This window comes from Coffea arabica, chromosome 11e (genome assembly GCF_036785885.1).
Source record: "Coffea arabica cultivar ET-39 chromosome 11e, Coffea Arabica ET-39 HiFi, whole genome shotgun sequence".
NCBI lineage: Eukaryota > Viridiplantae > Streptophyta > Magnoliopsida > Gentianales > Rubiaceae > Coffea > Coffea arabica.
Genome location: NC_092331.1, coordinates 22,603,471 through 22,624,032, shown reverse-complemented (window position 1 = coordinate 22,624,032; position 20,562 = coordinate 22,603,471). Strand labels below are relative to the sequence as shown.

General features: G+C 37.0%; 2 protein-coding genes across 5 annotated transcripts; one reads left to right on the top strand and one right to left on the bottom strand.

Moving 5' to 3' along the window:
• Positions 1-274: 274 nt before the first annotated feature.
• Positions 275-2,765, top strand: LOC113719543 (glyceraldehyde-3-phosphate dehydrogenase A, chloroplastic). Its single transcript, XM_027244767.2, has 5 exons — positions 275-433; positions 550-660; positions 1,353-1,651; positions 1,766-2,010; positions 2,126-2,765. The coding sequence occupies exons 1-5, from the start codon at positions 392-394 to the stop codon at positions 2,626-2,628; spliced, it is 1,200 nt and encodes a 399-aa protein (XP_027100568.2). The 5' UTR covers positions 275-391; the 3' UTR covers positions 2,629-2,765.
• A 1,175-nt stretch (positions 2,766-3,940) lies between these two features.
• LOC113717677 (dihydroorotate dehydrogenase (quinone), mitochondrial) lies at positions 3,941-20,274 on the bottom strand. Of its 4 annotated transcripts, XM_027242457.2 has the most exons (12): positions 19,967-20,272; positions 19,458-19,540; positions 15,916-16,239; positions 15,508-15,760; positions 10,682-10,762; positions 10,481-10,588; positions 10,379-10,408; positions 6,581-6,718; positions 6,221-6,258; positions 6,029-6,128; positions 4,490-4,601; positions 3,941-4,127 (listed from the first exon to the last, which is right to left on the bottom strand). In XM_027242457.2, the coding sequence occupies exons 1-11, from the start codon at positions 20,129-20,131 to the stop codon at positions 4,527-4,529; spliced, it is 1,395 nt and encodes a 464-aa protein (XP_027098258.1). In that variant the 5' UTR covers positions 20,132-20,272; the 3' UTR covers positions 3,941-4,127; positions 4,490-4,526. The 4 variants fall into 4 exon arrangements, 3 of the variants coding, with proteins under 3 accessions (XP_027098258.1, XP_027098260.1, XP_071928535.1); XM_027242459.2 differs by lacking the exons at positions 3,941-4,127; positions 4,490-4,601 and adding an exon at positions 5,014-5,067 and having other exon boundaries at positions 19,967-20,274; XR_011825306.1 differs by lacking the exons at positions 3,941-4,127; positions 4,490-4,601 and having other exon boundaries at positions 6,034-6,128; positions 6,221-6,334; positions 19,967-20,274.
• Between the last annotated feature and the right edge of the window lie 288 nt (positions 20,275-20,562).

Genomic DNA, 20,562 nt, shown 5'->3' with positions numbered 1-20,562 from the left:
ATGAGCTATCCTATGAGGAGCCTCCTTGACATGCTGGCAACTCCCCAGGATAGAATTGTTCACAAATGCAAAATTTGTATGCCCAAAAATTTAAAATAACACAAACAAAATGAATAAAATTATGAAACACACAATAGCTACAACATATCAGAAACACCACAGAGCCACAACCACAGCCATACAATGAGTGAGAGGCTATCTATCATCAGTAATCTCATCCACTATCTCTTTTCTTCAACTTCATGGCCCAACTCATCCTTAAACCTTCCATACACATTTCTTCTTTTCTTCTTACTCCTTTATTACTTCCATCTCTCTACTCTTCTACACCTTGTTGGCCGCTTACTGAAAACTGACCTGGTTCATTGAGAGTTCTTCAAGAAATTTAGTCATGGCTTCGGCTGCTCTATCCGTTGCCAATTCATCCCTCCAGGTTATTATTTGATCACAAAAACTCTATATATGTATACATAGCAGAAGTAACTGCATGAGACTTTTTAGAACTTGAAAATGATTAAATTGTTGGTGAAAAAATACGTACTAATGCAGGTCAGTAATAAGGGATTCTCTGAATTCGCGGGGCTTCGCAGTTCCTCACTTCCATTTGCAAGGAAAGCAAATGATGATTTGCTCTCAGTTGTAGCATTCCAAACCTCAGTTGTAAGTGAAGAATCTTAACTTTCCTAACTAAAGATTATCATCTTCAGTAATTATAATTGGTCTTTATTGCATTTACTTCAAACATTTGATCGAGGTGAATCTTAACCAGTTTGGACTTTAGCTTAAACATTGGAAGTTGTTAATTTAGATGGAATATACTTCTTTGAACTTTCTTAGCAAAACGATTTATTATAGGAGGATTCTGAATTGTTGAAGTAAATTGATAAAAGATACAAAACTAGATTGTAGAGAATTGTAAGGAAGAAAAGGTATAGATGCAGGAACACTAGTGCCTTTATGCTTTAGTATCGCAAGCATGCCATGCATAGAAAGCGTAACTTGTTCAATCATTTGGGTCAAACACTCCTAGAGACTGAAAACAAAATCAATAAATAAATAACAGAATAAGATGCTTGAACTAAATCCTGAAAATATGATCAAATTTGAGCATTTAAATGTGCATAGTTTCGGTGGTTTGACGATTACCCTGGTGCCGGAGGTTCTTCACTGTCTGCAGGCACTGATTAAAACTAAAATATCCAACCAATCTTGTAAAATTGCTGCCAAAAAAGTTATAAATTGATCTAAATTATTCAAGAAAAAACTGAATTTACAAATGTCATTAAACTAGAAAAAGGTGCTCATCAAGAAGTCTAAGCTGACTATTTCTGTACATCATCTGTGTAATCTAGATTGGTGGAGGCAAGAACAAGAGGGGAGTTGTGGAAGCTAAACTGAAAGTGGCCATCAATGGATTTGGGAGAATTGGAAGGAACTTCTTGAGGTGCTGGCATGGCAGGAAGGACTCTCCTCTTGATGTAGTAGTCATCAACGACACCGGAGGTGTGAAGCAAGCCTCTCACCTTCTCAAGTATGACTCTACTCTTGGAATCTTTGAGGCTGATGTCAAGCCTGCTGATGAAGGCATATCTGTCGATGGGAAGGTCATTAAAGTTGTAACAAACCGCAATCCTGTCAATCTCCCCTGGGGGTAAATCACTACACATGAACTATGGGGAAACTAATTTAGACTCTTTATATCGATGAATCAAATGCGTTAACTGCTGTATAAATTCTTCTTTTGCACATTGATCCAATGATTCAGGGAAATGGGCATTGATCTCGTGATAGAAGGAACTGGAGTGTTTGTTGATAGAGAAGGTGCAGGTAAGCACATTCAGGCTGGAGCTAAAAAGGTGCTGATTACAGCCCCTGGAAAAGGTGACATTCCCACCTATGTGATTGGTGTGAATGCTGAAACTTACAACCCTGATGAGACAATCATCAGCAATGCTTCTTGCACCACCAACTGCCTTGCACCTTTTGTCAAAGTTCTTGATCAAAAATTCGGTAATGTATCTGTTGCACTGATGATTTTTCCCAGGAATATACTAAAACGAAATTAATTGCTGTATAGGGTTTAAACGAATGCCCTGAAAAGTGTTTCCAAAATTTATGCTGGCAGGCATCATCAAGGGAACTATGACAACAACACACTCCTACACTGGAGACCAAAGACTTCTTGATGCAAGCCATAGGGATCTTAGACGTGCAAGAGCAGCAGCTCTCAACATAGTTCCAACTTCAACTGGTGCAGCAAAAGCAGTGGCACTTGTCCTTCCAAAACTCAAGGGAAAGCTCAATGGCATTGCACTTCGTGTGCCAACTCCAAATGTCTCGGTTGTAGACCTTGTCGTTCAGGTTGAGAAGAAGACATTTGCTGAAGAAGTGAATGCAGCATTCAGGGAGGCTGCTGACAAGGAGCTAAATGGTATTCTATCTGTGTGTGATGAGCCACTTGTCTCAGTGGACTTCAGATGCACTGATGTTTCTTCAACAGTTGATGCTTCATTGACAATGGTCATGGGAGATGACATGGTAAAGGTTATTGCTTGGTATGACAATGAATGGGGTTACTCACAGAGGGTGGTTGATTTGGCTGACATTGTTGCAAACAACTGGAAATGAGAGCTTCAATGGTCTGTCAATGTACAATTTTTTTCCTTTTTGGCCGATGCTTGTAGATTTTTATCTCCATTTTCACATTGTAACCAGAGACTAAACATTTCATTTTGGTATAACATCAGCAAGAAAGTTCTTATGAATCCTTGACGCCTTGGACATTGTTGTAAAGCATTTTGCTGTTACTGTAATTCATAAAATTCTTCTCTTCTGTTGCCTCCAAGTTCAAAATTTTCAGTTAACTGTTTAAGAAATGACTTCTCTCTTCCAAATCGAAGTAATATCTGTCGATTACTTTGCATTTTCATGAAAAGCAATATATACTTCATTCGAGCTTAGCTATTAATTTTCACTGTGTTATCCAGCTCGCTTTGAGTAAATATCTAACCAAATTTAAACTTCAAGCCCCTGTTTCCATGGGCAAATGCATGCCAAACATCATTCATTTCTTCCTGTCTGATTGGACTAAATGACAGGAGGTCTGACCAAAAAAGTCAATGACACTGTCGAAATGATGCGCTAGGGTGACTAAGAGCCAGAAATATGGCTTGGCAACAATTATCACTAAATAACCAATAGTCTTTGAACGGTTGGTCACTACCAAATCCTTAAAATTTGGTGAGATAAAAGATCAAGAGTTCAAAATTTATTTCTCATTAATTATCATGGTATGTGACTTCTTTAAAAAATCTATATAAATGCATAATGCACCTATCTGATCCGATGATTTTTTAATCCTCGCCAATCCTCCGGAGGCCCAGTTAAACCTCCCCTTTAAATTAGGATAGAGTCAGATAATATAGATAAAGTGACAATGATTAAAAACAAAAAAAAAATACCACTAAATTATTTGTGTCCCCGATCTTGCAACTGTTTACTCTAAATATTAGATAGAAAAAAACTGCGGACCCATAAGATTTCAGCCACAATCAATTGGTGAGACATGGGAGGACCAAATGGCTAAAGTTTTCGATGGGTGGTCATGGTATCTATTATCCTATTCACATAGAAAAGAAGCTTCAAAGACAGGATTTCATCCATTTACTTTTAATGAGATAAGGTGAACAACATTTTATTCTCTTCCAGAATACAAAATAGCCAAAAAAAATAAAAATAAAAATAAATAAAGGTTTACAGCAGCTGCCAAGGAGAGGTCCCAAAATAATAATAAAAGTAAAAATAAACACTCAAAACCCCCGACACAAGCCTAACAGCCCCTATCTGTGGGAAAAAAAATGCTTTAGCATTGAAAACGTAACTAGAACCTAATCAAAATTGTCAAAGCAATGCTGGCAATCACTTTGGTTTGTAAGAAAGATTTCCTGTTTTATCGGTATAATAAGAATTCTGACAAATGAAAATGCCTTCTTGATGTCTCGCTCAGCAGCAAAATTCTAGCCACTGCTAAAGGTCTCTTCTATACGAATCAGGATGACCGTGCTGTCAAATATCCTCCCCTTGAATTAAAAAGCACCAAGGGTCTTCCAGGAAGAGGTAGCTTGACTCTGCTAACACATTTAGCCAATCCAAAGTCACTCCCAGGTCAATTCAGACAAATATAGCTGCTGAAAGACCTAATTATCAACTCTTTACTAAAACAGGAGTGGCTAGATTGCAAAAAACAGATTACTGTATAATAACCAGACACATATAGATCAAACTCATCTATGCAGACTGAAAGTATTCAAAAGACCAAAAACTTCAGTTCGCATCAAAACCACCACCGGCCCAGCCAATGAAGTGGAACAGATAAGAAGTGTATGTAAATTAGCAACATACATCATAAGTATATCACAACAGAGCGAGGAAAAGGGGAACTAAGTGCTTAGTTAGTTGTATGCTAAGGGTTTACGACAGCAATCATTACCTCTGTGGCATGTGTAACTGGGTAAGTTACAAGAAAACTATCTACAATCTGCGCCAACAGCCTCATAGATAGAATTGTAACCATCTCTTTCCAAGCATTGAGCAAGTTCAGCCTAAAAAGCAGCATATATTCAGAGCAGAAGACAGCAGTCTTGTTTCTACTTCGAAATAAAAACTAAAAATGACCAAACATAAAAGAAAAGCTATAGTTGAAAAAATAAATCTATAGTAACAATTGCATTTACCATTGCAGCATGTCCATGAACAGACACAGAAAAGCTATAGTTTAAAAAAAAAAAAAGCATAGATAAGCTTAATCAAATCCTCACATTCAGCTTTTATTGACTCATACATTTCAATAAACTACTATTACAAGTAAATGCAAATTGTCCAAAGCATCTCATAGACCTCATCTTTAAAAAAAAAAAAAACAAAATTTTACAAGGAGACATTACAAAATCCTACATTCAGGAAGTGTCATAGATTGGTCTTTTCCCAACAAAGACTTACTAACTTCATAAGAACTTTTGTTTGAGCTTTAAGCTATAGATGCCAGTAGTTAGTAGATTTCAGGATATTCTGCAAGTCCAGAAGAACAAATAAACCAAGGTAAGTGATAATAATCAACAAGTGCACCTTGGACAATGTTGGCTCTGAACTTTATAACATAATGGTGTTTTTACATGTAAAGATAATTATTTCTCATTTACATCCAATGAAAAAAATATTTGCAACTTCAAGTAAAGGACTTCATTGCATGTTTTCCCATCCAAATAACAAATGCATGTAAGCGAACATTAATCTAAATCCAATAGCTACCGTGGAAGCTTCCCAAACTACACAGAAAAAGAAGATTTAACAATGAAATTAGGTCATGGGAGCCTCTAAAAATACAAATCCCTATTACAGTGGTTGATTGGGGGTATCCATCAAATTATAATCCAAGAGGAAAAATAACCTGGTAGGTCACCCCACATTTTCAATGTAACTGTTAGGAGGGCCATCTTCCAGTTTCATTGTAATGGATCTTGGGAGTTGGCTTTCTAGTGTAAAACTAACTTAATCAAAAGCAAAAGAAAAAGAAAAAGTAAAAGAAATGAATGAAAGACCCCATAGTTAAAAGGGTAATCTTAAACCTTTTTACATCATTATGGACAATGATAGAAGTTGTTACCACCAAGTTCAGCCTGTTTGCAATTAAGTTCCCCAATTTTATGCTTTGAGTTTATTGGACAACAAACACATACTTAAAGTACACCTTAAACAAAAATCATTTGTGAGTGTAGTTACAAGATGAAGAAACGCTTACAAGCATGAAAGACCCCATAGTTAAAAGAGTAATCTTAATCCCATTTCCATCATTATGGACAACAATAGAAGTTGTTACTACCAAGTTCAGTCTGATCGCAATTAAATTCCTCAATTTTATGCTTTGAATTAGTGGACAACAAACACATAATTAAAGTGCACCTTAAACAAAAAACATTTGCAGCTGTAGTCACATCTGTCTTTAACATTTCCAATCAAATCAAAACAGTACCTTCATTTGAGGTATAAGTGCAGGTCCACCATATGCAAAAGCTGTATAAAGCTGAACAAGAGATGCGCCTGCTCGAATTTTCTCATATGCATCCTCACCACTAAAATCAATAATCCATATATACAAGTCAAATGGTAATCCTAACTACACAAGATTGTGATGCTCAAACACATAAATAAGAACCAAAAGTACCTGCCAATCCCTCCACAGCCAATTAAAGGAATCTTCCCCTGGTACCAGATTCATGATAACCGAGATAGTGCAGAAGTCAATTTGCTAACGTGATTGAGGGTCTAAGTAAAAGTACTTCACAAAATATTTCATTGCATCAAACGAAGTACATCAATTGGGCACCTAAACATGGTGGAGATATAAGTCTCCTAAGATTTCAGAACATGTCTATTAAGACTGACTACATGATCTGCTCAAAGTTATGCAATTTTCCGTGTATAATTACTAAAATCCCTATAGGCATTACACACATCAGAGCAGCAAAACAGATAAGCCACCAACAGTATGAAATCAATTTAAAAATGATTACAAAAAGCATACCTTTGTTAGAATATACATCTCCTTCAGGATATTAGTGGATAAGTTAAAGAGTGGTTTCCCGCTCAAGCCACCGGATTCTTGTGCCACAGGGTTCTTATTCACAGGATCAGGTCTTTGAACTGTTGTATTTGATATAATCTGCAAGCATGAAGTACACACGAGTCATGCAACAAGATTCACAAAGACAATCCACTAAAGTTTGGTAAAGAAGCATACATAGTAACTGCAAATAATACCAGTGAATCAGGTAAACTAAGAAATTTTTCTTTTTAAATTTTTGCACCATTGTTTCTCGCCAACACGATTCACATTATCCAAAGGCAACTTATCCAATTAGAGCCAAATGTCTCACCCCAAAAAAGAAGAAGAAGAAGAAGAAGAAGAAGAAGAGCAACGTTTTATATTTAAACTAGGAACCTAAAACAAAGACACAAGCAAGTTATTCAGTCCTCAAAATATTGTAGTCGAAACTGCGTTAAGATGGCTAAATATCACGAGTAAACTGTGACCTAGGATGTGTGTGAGGTGATACCACTATCAACACATAAAAGGAAATATCTGCTCATACAGAAGCGTTGAAAACTGTTAACTGGTATTTTGGGAGGAAAACATCTAATCACTTTATTATGAGTGACCAACTAGTATTTATAGGAGTACAAACCTAACAAACTATTTACAAGAATATCCTTACTAATTTATTATCTACAAGAATACTTATATTCTCTTAACACTCCCCCTCAAGTTGGAGCATATATATCATAAGCACCCAACTTGTTACAAATGTATTTCACCCTAGAACCCCTAAACTCTTGGTAAACACATCAGCCAATTGATCTACAGACGGTACATGAGATGTCTTGATGACCCCGTCAAGCAATTTCTCTCGAATGAAATGACAATCAACTTCAATATGTTTTGTCCTTTCATGAAACACTGGATTAGACGCAATATGAACAGCCGCCTGATTATCACACACTAAATTCATAGGCTGTTTATGCTCAAACCCAAGTTCAAGTAACATGCTCTTCAACCAAACCAACTCACACACAATGTGAGCCATAGCGCGGTATTCAGATTCTGCACTTGATCTGGATACAACTGTTTGCTTCTTACTCTTCCACGACACTAAATTACCACCAACAAACACACTATCCTGTAGTCGATCTTCGATCTGAGGCAGAACCAGCCCAATCTGCATCACTATATCCTTCAATATCAGTGTGTCCATGACTTTGATACAGCAACCCTTTTCCAGGAGCACTCTTAAGATACCTGAAAATCCGTATAACAGCATCCCAATGACTAGTACGAGGGGTATCAAGAAATTGACTCACAACACTCACTGCAAACGAAATGTCAGGTCTCGTTACAGTGAGATAATTTAATTTACCCACAAGTTTTCGATATTGCTCAGGATCATCAAGTAATGCACCTTGATCTCCTGCTAATTTCACATTGGGATCCATAGGAGTATCTACAGGTCGGCAACCTAACATCCCAACTTCACTCAACATATCGAGTACATATTTCCTTTGACATAAATAAATCCCATATTTAGACCGAGCTACCTCAATACCCAGAAAATACTGTAGATGACCTAAATCCTTTGTCTGAAAGTTTGCCTGCAGATTGGATTTAAGTTTCTGGATCCCCACAACATCATCACCTGTAATCACAATATCATCTACATAAACAACTAATAAAATTTTACCAGCATTAGAATGCTGATAAAATACAGAGTGATCTACTCCACATCTGGTCAGACCGAACTCCATGACAACACTACTAAACCGGCCAAACCAAGCCCTCGGAGACTGTTTCAATCCATATAAGGATTTTTTCAAACGACAAACCAACCGCTTCTCCCCCTGAACAACAAATCCAGGAGGTTGTTCCATATATACCTCTTCTTCCAAATCTCCATGCAGAAATGCATTTTTCACATCCAACTGATGCAATGGCCAATTATAAGTTGCTGCCAAAGAGATAAGAAGACGAACAGAGGTAATATTTGCAACAGGAGAAAATGTTTCTAAGTAGTCTACTCCATATCCTCATGTTACTTTAGCTGATGGATCTACCACTAAAGTTAAAGGACTAGGCACTGTAGAAATTAATCCATCACTTCCGCTGTCTTCTGTTCTTTACGTACCCAATTTGCCCTTTAATCTAATGTCTGTTAGTAAGCTCACTAAATTTCTACAGTGTACAGTTACTTTTTCTCCTGATTCTATTGTCATTCAGGATTTGAAGACAAAGAGGACGATTGGTGGAGGGCATGAGCATAAACTCGAGATGACAGTGACGTGTGAACAGTACGCGTGAACAGTGCTACGCCGTGAACAGTGCGGCGCCGTGAACAGTTCCGCGATGAACAGTGCTGCTGAACAGTACTTTGACTAGATGTTTAACCCTAACCCTAGGACTTTTGCTCTGATACCATGTTAACTGGTATTTTGGGAGGAAAACATCTAGTCACTTTATTATGAGTGACCAACTAGTATTTATAGGAGTACAAACCTAACAAACTATTTACAAGAATATCCTTACTAATTTATTATCTACAAGAATACTTATATTCTCTTAACAAAAACTACAAGTAGTTCAAATAAAAAAAGAAGGTTCTCACTCCTAGTTAAGTTATCCAAAGTAAATATCATCCAAATGACATTGCAGCCACAATGTTCAGTATTTAAATAATACTCCTGTGTAGAAACTTGGGGAAGAACAAGATGACACCATAGAGCAGAAGAACTCTGTAATGATGGAGAGGGGTAGAAAGTAAAATCCAAGAAAGAATCAACGTTTACAAAAGTTAACTGCAGAATTAGTTTCCGAAAAACTCATTCGGTTAATGACCGTTTGCAGTCCTACTTCAATACAATCAATGGCAGATTTCATGTTGATGCTGAACCTTAGTCATTCAGTGTATTTAATGGAATAGAATCCAACTTAGCCTTAAGCTTAATGGTGTAGTGTGCCAGCTCATCTGTGCATTGGTCCTACTTCAACAAAATCAATGGCATATCTCATGTCATTGCTGGACCCTATCATCCAATGTATTTAAAGCAATATGGTGCAACTTGGCTATAAGTTGAATGGGTAAATGTGTTAAGTCTTCCATATAAAGTGGGTAAAACTAGAGACATAATTGCAGAGTTATGGAGTTATGGCATGTAAACTGGAGCTGGCATGGAAGGCAGGGTATAGGAAAATAGTTTTGGAGTCAGATTCTCTGTTAAGTATTGCTACTATTAAAGATGGCACAGCGAATAGCCCCCACTTAAATCTGAAAAAGCAAAACAGAAGTTGGATTGATAAGGACGGGGAATGGAACGTGAGGCATGTCTGGAAAGAAGGCAATGCAAGTGTAGACTGTCTAAGCAAACTGTGTCTGAGCTTGGAACCTGGGTTGAAGATGCTCTGAGAATCCCCCCCCCCCCTCGCCCCATCTCTTCCTCAAAAAAAAAAAATGTAGTTAGGAATCGGTCAAGTAATGATGTAATGGGATCCATCTAGTTTCTTTGTAAAGAGCCTTTTGCCCTCCATAGGACCAAAAAGAAGGGAAAAAAAAGTTACTCACTAGAAGTACCATTGATAATTTAACCACCACAACTTAAATCTCAAAAAAATTTCAGCAAGAAGCTACAGAAAATGAACTGCCAAAGGCACAAAATACCGAACTCACACATAAAGAACCATACAGATGCAGCAAGACAGATAATATGCATATCCATATTGAGCATAAAGCCAAAGTAAACCATCTTTAAAGAGACGAAATTGTTAAAGCAAACATACCAATCCATCCAAGCGGAGAGCAAGAGCAACCTAAACGTGTCAATCAACAGTTAGTATATAACAACAGAAAAGGATGGCCGAAGCACGAGTTTTCAGTCGTACCGCTGCAATATCTTCTAGATCTTGTCTGGAAAGATCTGGTGCAATTTTCACTAGCAATGGGGGTGGCCCTTCCTCACCCCATTGCATTTCATCACGAGCAGCTTGAACCTTAATATAGAAGAATTACTTCCTAAGTCTTTACTGACAACCTCAAAAATGAATAGGGAAAAATGCAATGCTGGAGATACAGAATATTCAGACCTTCTTAACAAGGTCCTTCAACTGTTTCCTTCCCTGCAGTTGGCGGAGTCCAGGAGTGTTTGGGGATGATATATTAATCACCTAGAAAGGCCATAATGAAATATATGAGAAATTGTTGTCTACACTTACAAGTCTGATGTTGATGAATCTTAATGATCTAGAAACAATCAGACACTTGCAGATAATGCTTCCAGAATTTGTAATATAACTAGCAAAAACAAGCATGATTCTTTGCCAAAATAGTAAATCATCAATATAAATTTGCATATTTAGACTTGCAACGTCTTACTATATATAAAGTAGAAGAAAATTTTGGGTGTAATGTCATAATTAATGATTTTGCGCTGGATAATAGCTTCTTTACATTCAAGGGTTGAAAAAGGACCTTTAACTGTAATTTAGTGAATTAATTTCCGTCCATTACCATCGACTACTCTATTTCTAAAACATGCTGGCCTGTGCATAGAGCACTAGTTTTTCAAGTATGTACAAAGGCATGGCCTCCATGGCCTCAGAGACCAAATGAGTACTTAAATTACTGAAAGTACATCCTTTGTCAGCTATCAAATCATTGTTACATTTTTGTACATGCCCAAAACTAGAAATGTGGATAAAACATCAGATGGTGAAGCAGATTTTGAAAACATCAACTGCTCAAATATTGAAAAAAAGAATCAGTGATAGCAAAGTTTTACTTCCTAATTAGAGAGAAATAATAAATTAGCATCCCTGGAACCATTCAGAACTAGTATTGAATAGCACGCAATAGAAATTTTTGCTCTCTTTTTTTTTTTTTTTTGTCAAAAGAAATTTTTGCTCTCTGCGTGTCCAAATTATCACTAAATTAGCACCAAAACCATAGGATTTTTTGTCAGTAGACCAAGTAGATTAAGTTACACTACTACTTAAACATAAAATGCTGAAAGATATTACCAGCCACTTTTCCTACACTTTCTTCATATTGTCTAGGTTTCTTCCAGAAATCACTTATAAGAGAAGTACATAATGCAGGACCAAATGGTTCCACCAATGGAGTTAAGCAAAGATAAACATGTCCCATGTGCATATTATGTGGTTGGGAATGAAGATTCAAATTCCATTTCTGCTTATAAACTGCATATGCATGTTGCATCCTTGGAGCTTTTCCTGTGTAAAGAATACTTGGGAGTAGAAATAACAACGGAAAAAGAAGAAAAAGATCAGGCTCTTTCTGGTTGATCATTGTTCATTGTCACAGCACTTACTAATAGCCTTTGGAGGTGTAAGAGCTGCTTATGTACAGCACTAGCCATGCAAGTTATGCAAGCACATGTTTGGAAAGATAATGGAGAAGCCATAACATTAAGAAAACAAGCATAGACATCTCAAAATTTGAGGTTGGAGTCAAGGTCTACAAAGTCAATATTTTGGTGGATTAACTAACCAGAGCATAACATCACTTGCAGGTTGGCACAAAAAGAAGCAAGCCTACTGCATAAAAAGCCATGCAGATACTTCTGACTACAAGAAATTACCCAAGTCTAATAAATGCATACTCCAGCCAAGAGATGGGTAGACCTGACGTCCGATAATTGTCTATCAAGTCAGATGACCAGACTGAAGTAAAGGTACGAGAGTCATTGTTAACCAAGAAAGGTTATAAGATACAAAAAACACGTAAGCCAATTAGAAAGTAAACCTTTATCTGCTAACCTAGATAGCAATTTAATCATGGATGCAGGGTTAAAATCAATATATCTCTAATTTCAAGAAGCATTTAGAATTGTCCTTTACAACAGATTATAAAGAATGAGGAAAGCAAGAATTTGTAAACATAGTGATAACAAACTAGTGAGAACAAAATGGCTGAAGAGAGATAAAGACCGTAAATCAAGCAAAGAAAGAAGATGTTTGGGCACCTGACTTCATTTTAGTAGATGGACTAAAAGTATCATTCTTGTCAAGTTTAGGGTTAAAATTTTTTGCTTTCCATCTCTCATAATTTCAACAAGACAGCATTTTGGCTCTCTTCTATTTTACACATCTAGGTCACCAAATCGGATGCACTTTAAGAAAAAAACTCTTTTTCCCTGTTTTGTAGTCCAAGAAGAATCCTTTATCCTCTGTTTTGTAGCACAAATAAAAATAGAATGGAGATTAAACAAACACCAGTTTTCATACCATATTTTTCCACATAAGGGAGTGGATAAAAGTTCTAGCAATCAATGAAAATGACAAAACAGTTTCTTCACCTTCTATTGCAAAAGTATGAATGCAAAAGAATTAATTGTGCATTGTCTTTGCTCATTGCTACTAAGAATTTGCATCATAATTGTCTGCTAGTGGCAAAAAGAACGAATCAATCAGACCCAAGGATTCATGATTGCCTCACCTTAATCTATAATCAAACCCAGGGATAACAGTTCAATAAGTATAAATTACATAAAAGTTTCTATGTCATTTTGACATGGACTCTAATTGTTTTAGCATTAATCAAGAATTCAAAATAGTGAAATCATCCAGACTTTCCCATTTACCATCTTATCTCATGATTGTGATGTTCCCTGACTGCATGAAAGGCGCAATAACGGGACCCAAATTGTCATTTAAGTTAATAACCGGACAGAAGAATCAACAAATGATTTGTTCTTACAATTAATCTAACTGTTTAATAATTATAATTCTATATAAGTTTTCATGTAGTTTTAACATTCTAATTTTTTTGCTTAGTCCTATCAGTTATTCATAGTCACTCATTGAACAACACCTCTAAACATATTGATAGGAATATGGATTGTGTTGGTCAACTGGTCTAATGATTATACATTAGGGATTTGTTTGGTCTAATGAAAGGCACAATAACACGACTTACTGAAGTTATTGAACACCATAACACCACCTGTATCCTTCAACAAAAACACGCCAATTTATTGATTGCCATTAGAACTGATAGATGAAGAACATTTTCCAACAGGAAGTTGACCAACACCTGGCGGACTACCCGAACAACAGCCTCCTCATCCTTCACCTATTTTTCCATAAAAGTCTCCTGTTCCTCCTCCATTCTTTGTTTCTCTCTCACACAGACACACATTCATGGATCTCCATCTTTCTGCATCTTGCATGTGTGGCTATGGTAATATACATAGAATCTGAATCTAGGGCCTCTCTGATAGATTGTTAGGGAGAACGCAGATATGAGAAGAGTGAATAAAGACACAGAGCATACTCGGAGGCAAGAATTTTAGAAATTTCTAGTTGACTTGCTCTATCAATTGGGAGCTGTAAAACTCTTTCATTTCTTGATTTTTTTTCTATTTCTGAATGAGTTTGATTCCAATTTAATATTAGAAGGTTAATTTTTATGTCTTCAATTATTCTGGGTAGGTTTTTTGTGGTTCTTTCAGCTTGATACAGGGAAATGACTGATCGTGAAATGTAAAATGTTTTCAGGGAAACAATATCCAATAGTTATTCAGACATCACAAAACAATAGGAAATGAAACATCTTGGAAGTCCTTTTGACACCAAATCATTTTACATCTAACCAAATGGACACTAGATGACGAATTTTGGAATGGCCAAAAGTAAAACTCAATTTCCCCCCATTAAGCAGAATTAGAGTGTCGACTGCCATCCTCATGAACTCAGTAGCAGATGAAGATAAAGAAAAAGTTTAAAGATCATCATCATAAACAAATTGCCTTTATGCACATTTCTAGAGCAACGTCTATTTCCAATTGTTACCAACTGCGCCAAAAAACTTTCTGTGGCACAAAATAGGGACAACAAAAGCCACATTTTCACTATAAACTGTCAAATATAGGTTACAGAGTCTTTTCTACTCTACAAGTACGAGTTACTTAAATATTAGAGAAGCAGAAATGACATGTGGAAAGGCCTATGTAATCTGGGAACATCAGTGTAATTCTAATGAAAGCTTTGGACGTCAAGTGTTGCCTATCAGGGGAATCTGGGCCCCAAAACACGTGCATAGAAGGATATCCAGGTCAAATCCGGGTCAATAAAAACGTTAGGAAGGAAAATTCAGGTCAATAACTTGTAACTAGTTAGAAGGATATCCAGGTCAAATCCGGATCAATAAAAACATTCAACAGCCAAATGTATATCTCTATCAATATTGGGAAGGAAAATAGCAGAACCAATAATGATCAAAAACATCAATATGATGAATTAATTGCAGTCATATAAAAGCTGAAACATTAGTGCAACCAAGAAATCACATGGTATGAACCATATACCGAGCCAAATGAAGCAAAATTAGGAGAAAGTACCAATCACAAAATCTATAGATAAATGGAGGGTCAACCATCCATCAGAAAGATTAAGAAAAGAACTAATATCCAATCTAAATAAGCAAGGGCTACCAACAGCCAGGTGATTTCTTCAAACAGTTAAGCCATATGCTTCTGTGGCAATATCAACAGTAAATCATCGGACTCTCACGATCATACGCATTCAATGATTTCGAGACAGTAATGGTGCAACACAAGTATTTCTGTTTTTAACCACGAATACATAGAAACTGCTCTATTGCTTGGACAACACTAACTTCAAATTTAACATAATTCACCCTTGACTGCCTAGATCTCTTAATTTGAATACAATTTTCTTTGAGAAAACAGTTTACTAACACAACTAATAACCAAGAAGCAAGCTACCATATCAAGTTGTGAAGGACTAATTTAATACTCTGCAATCATCTAAATCAACCATGATGAATTATCCAAGGAAATGACAGTCCTACAGACAGAACTGGGAGACATCTATGCAAAATAAGATGCAGACCAGATATCAGGAGAAAAAAAAAGGGTATGGCAACATACCAAGTAATCAGCATACTGGGACAATGTATGGACACCTTGAACGTAATCTGCCGCAGCATCTTCACTGGTCTTATTCTTTCCAATGTTGACCCCAAGAATTCCAGGACCAGCTTTGCCTCCATGGTTTACATCATCTTCAGTAGAAGATGAAGTGTTTGATGTTTCCAATTTCCTCTTCCCATGCTGAGCTCCCAATCTCTTCGCAACAGCAACAATTCCCTCGCTATTAAAGCCACACCTATTAATAATTGCACTGCAAAAAGTTTGAGAACATGATTGACTAAGAATCTGGATAACAAAATAAAACGACGCTGTGCAACTCAAAAGAAAATTTGACAATACATGAAAACACGGAAATGTACAAAAAAATGTCATTCTAATCCAAAAGCAAAATTCAAATGTCGCTACCCTTCCTTAGGCAATCTGAATATACGAGGCTTAGGATTGCCTTCCTGGGGAACAGGAGTTACAGAGCCAACCTCCACAAAACCAAAACCAAGTCCAAGTAAACCTTCAACAGCCTCAGCATTCTTGTCAAAACCAGCAGAGAGACCAATAGGATTGGAGAATCGCTTCCCCCACACTTCTTGGCCCAATATGGATGGATCTGGCCTTTTCTCCCTTGGAACCCATCCACGAGCCGCGGCCGAGACAGCTAGTCTGTGGGCAACCTCTGGGTCCAGGAAGGCAAAAAATGGATTTACAAGTTTTGTTGCAGAGAAAAGCCAGCCACTGCACAAGTTTTCACAAAACCAGTTGTTCCCATCACATTACTAACAAAGAAATAAAGCAAACAATTAGCATTGATGTATAAAGATGCTTCGGAAGAAAATGGAAGAATCAAGGTAACCAACCATCAATTACATAAGATTAGGGGTGGGCACGGGTCGGGTACCTGCCCCAAACGTGATTTGGCTAACCCGACCCTAATCTAACGGATCACTATTTTTTTTACTCCACTTATCTCCGGATACCCGAGGACTGGGTACCCGAAAAAAAGGGGTGGGTCATCGGGTACCCGCCCTTATAATTCATGTTTACTAATATCCATTTTTCAAGCACAACAAATATCACCTTCCAATTAATTACTAAACCAGAATAAGAAAACATAGAGAATAAGTGCCAAATTCAGCTTCGACATAAACAGAAAACAGAGAAGGAAGTGCCAACCAAATCAACTTCAGCAACTCTTGGTTCTAGAAACAAATTCCCCCAACCTAACAACTTTCACAAGCCTACTAAAATTCAAGAAATCATAGGCTAAAAGAGATGCTACATGCTGATGCGAATAACTACAGAAGTACACCCAAGCAAACTTTAATTATTTAAGAAGCATCAGCAAAGTCAATAAGTGCGAGTTCTGCACTTTCCAACTCCACCTTTCTATCACCTAGCAAAGATGCTATTCCCTCCCCCCTCCTTATTTTTCTGATTTAATCCATTAAAAAATCCATATCTCCTGTCAAGAATCTGGGCAGTGGGCATCACAGATTCACTGAAAATACTAGGGTGCACTTACAAGGTTGAGAGTTTGCATTGACGTTCCGGCGTTCTGCAGCTTCTGCTTGAGGCTTGCTTTGAGGAGCACCAGCAAATCAGAAATGGGTTGTGATTCTCTCATGATTCTAAGACAATCGTATATTTGTAGCATGAAGTGGTGAAAATTGAAGAGAAATTTGGAATTGTTGTGGTGAAAATTGAAGAGAAGAAGAGGAGATATTCGGCTGAAGACTGAAGATAGAGAGAAACTTCAAAAGTGAAAGCTGAACGTCGATAATATTTAGGTCTTTAGGGTTAATAATTTAAGGAAATTATAAAATTGCCCCTATATTTTTTAATATTTATATAATATACCCCCAGGTCGGGTACCTGCAGGTTTTTATTTTTGTAACCCATATCCGTATCCGAATTTTACGGGTACCCGACCCTCATCTGCTCCGCTAATAGAAATCGGATCGGATATCCTAATTTTCAGTGCGGGACGGATCGGATTGCTCGGATTTTCAGGTCAACGGGTATTTTTGCCCCACCCCTACATAAGATTCTAGGTTCAAACCTATTGAAGCCATCTCGACGAAAGGCTCCAGAAGATTCAAACCCGGAGATGCCTAAAGTAAAACTAAAACAGAAAATTAGAAATGAGCCCAAATTTGATGTTAATGATTTTATATTAGCTCCAACTATTCCACAGTCAACCATAACAAGATGATTTGTCTTACAATGATATGTATAGTAAAAGCACAAAAGAATTTCTGAAAAGACTGTTGATCCACAAGTAGGCCTTCATTCCTTTGTCTGGGTCAGATGACATAAGTACCAGAAAAAATCTCTTTAGTTTACTACTCAAATTGGATATATTTCACATGCTTTCAGCTAAAGATAATCTGTAATTGCCCCTTTGTCTCTTCCTTTGACTCTTGATACAGAAAGGGGAAGAGGATTTCAGTAGATCTCAAAAGTCTATGAGAAATGCATTAATACAATGATTGTTTAATTAATACCTAAGTTAATAAGTCTAACTTCATTTTCCTTTCTCTTTTGTTCTCTTTATGCTCCTTAGAGTGAAAAGAATCATGAGAATTAGAAGGATCATTGAAAACTGATATCATTTCCGTTTTATACCTGAATGAAGCAGCCGCAGGTTAATTGACATCAATAAAGCATCAAATCTTACAACCTGAACTATAAGAATCAAGGTCTATCTCCTCTTCACAATGAACCATCAAGCGAAAAGAGCACCCTTTCACACCTGCATCCTTCCCATCTCTCATTTCCAACACCGAAGCAATAGCATATATGGGCAATGGCAAAACCCGACAAGAGTATGGGGAAACTAGCTTACAATCACTTGAATCATCATGCATATGCTACAAGCGAAAGGACTTCTCGCGAATGAATATGCAGTTGAAGCTACATGTTGGTGGTGCAAGAAAGCCATTTCTGGGAACTAATGAAGTTATCATGTCCTTATAAAAACTGCTCTGACTTTTTTATATATGGATAGAAGAAAAACACCATATGGAGAGGTTCAATTAAAATAGCATATCGGACACCGTTATGTCTTATTATGTTTGGCAGTGACAAGTGACACCAGATGGATGCCAACTGCCACACTTGGTGTTGGAAGTTAAAACCATGAATTTTGATGCATTCCTTCTTCACAATCCAAACCTTTACAAGGAAAGTTGAAATATTCTTACACTAATTCCCTTAAAGTTGAAAGATCTAGCCTGTTCTTGGAACCACAGTACCATGCAGAAAAACTCTTTCTCGAGGTCCTACCATAAATAAAGTCTAACAAACTACAAAGTGCCAACACTCGAAATAGTAACTAAATGCTTTCAGCTTGGATTTCCTAGAAAAGCCAAAAATCTATTGATTTATACTTTTTATTAGCACTTGGCATACCATTGGTCTTACTTCAATTTGGCCAAAATGGCACCCCAAAGAGATTAAATTCAGACAAAATGAGTAATTGCATAAAATAACTCAATTCTAGGGGCATACAAAGATGCCATCAGAAAACTGCTTTTGGACACGTGTCACATGCCATACTACATAGAGCCAATTATGTTACAAGCATTATCTAGATAGTGACATAATAACTTCACCACATTTGTGGGCTTTGATCCAAAACAAGATTAGTAATAGCTTGCAAACTTTTCAAAACTGAATCCCTAACCAATTTCCAAATACTACAATCTTCTAAGAAGACTGAAGAAGTGAACTCGTACTTCTAAAGTATCCAGCATGCTCCCGCATTTATTAACGTAATAGCCGCTAATACTACTGCATCAGACCTATTAATGAACTACAATCACATAAACAAAGTACCAGCAACCTATTCTCAGGAATAAAAGGTCATTGTCTTTGAGCACTTCACTGAAATTATTCATGCACTCATTTACTGAAAAGTTTTGAGTCAACTTTAGGAAACAGAAATTTAGTACCAGAAAGTAGCTTCGTCCACTGTACTCGCATAGGCACCTCCACCAATAAGTAGAGCAATAGTAGCTCCAGTAAATAATCTCCCCTACATTTTATCAAGGCCAAATATAGAAAAATTAACTATATTTTATATATACTTGAACCACATTCACTAAAATCAAAACAATAGTATGAATGAAATAAACCGATACAAGACATATGTCATACAGATACAAATAACAAAAGTAATAATCGATGAAGTTTCAATTTTTGAGACAATTTCCAACTTGGTTTAGCTGTTAAACTATTCTTAAGAGTACCACAATCTCCAATTAATTAATTGTACAAAACATTTACAATAAAAGAGAAAACCCGGGACATGTAAAACCCAAAAAAAAAAATGATAACCCTTATTTTGGTAACGGAAAAACTACTCGCTTGGGTCACCTCCATTATGGGTTCATAACACCCAAAAAAAGGTTAAATTAATAACAATTTACAATAAAAACAATCTAGTAAAAAAGATACTTACTTTTTTGGAAGAATAAGGGATTTTACGAGCCGGCGGTGGTGGTGGAGGTGGAGGAGGAGTGGAGGTGCAGAAACGACGTCGCTTAGCAAAATCAAAGTTTGGCTTGCTTCTACCATTGCTGGAAACAGCTTCTTTGATCAATCTGAGAACAACCCTCGTTGCCATTTACTTGGAAAAGTATGAAAAAGAAAATTCTATTGCAAGCAAAATAAAAAAAAGGAATTAATAGTGCAGATAAAAGATTAGTCGAATCTATTTTACTGCAAAAGTTTATTGTTCCGGAAATTGCTGAAGTCGCTCAAAAATTAACTAGGAAATAAGAAGGTATATACGACATAGTTTTGTCCTCTCTGAGCGCGAGCGGAGGGGACTGAAGGGGTTTTGAAGAGGGTTTTGACGATTTTTACTGGGATGGATGAATGGGCGACCGTGGAGGTGTTTTGTGACTCGTTGAGTGCGTGAGCGCGTGTGATTGGTTAAAAAGTTTCCGGTTTAAAAGGGTAGTTAAAGAATAAACCCTTGTTAAAACCTGGGGTGGCAATGGGGCGGGGTTGGGGCGGAGATCCTTCCGCCACCCCGTGCCCCGTCGTCAAATA

Coding starts and splice junctions, on each gene's coding strand:
- LOC113719543 (XM_027244767.2), top strand. CDS start 392: ATGGCTTCGGCTGCTCTATCCGTTGCCAATTCATCCCTCCAG. Junction 434..549: donor TTGCCAATTCATCCCTCCAG/GTTATTATTTGA, acceptor GTACTAATGCAG/GTCAGTAATAAGGGATTCTC. Junction 2,011..2,125: donor AGTTCTTGATCAAAAATTCG/GTAATGTATCTG, acceptor TTATGCTGGCAG/GCATCATCAAGGGAACTATG.
- LOC113717677 (XM_027242457.2), bottom strand. CDS start 20,131: ATGGCAACGAGGGTTGTTCTCAGATTGATCAAAGAAGCTGTTTCCAGC. Junction 15,761..15,915: donor TTCAGATTGCCTAAGGAAGG/GTAGCGACATTT, acceptor AACTTTTTGCAG/TGCAATTATTAATAGGTGTG. Junction 6,719..10,378: donor CTCTCCGCTTGGATGGATTG/GTATGTTTGCTT, acceptor TCATGCTTGCAG/ATTATATCAAATACAACAGT.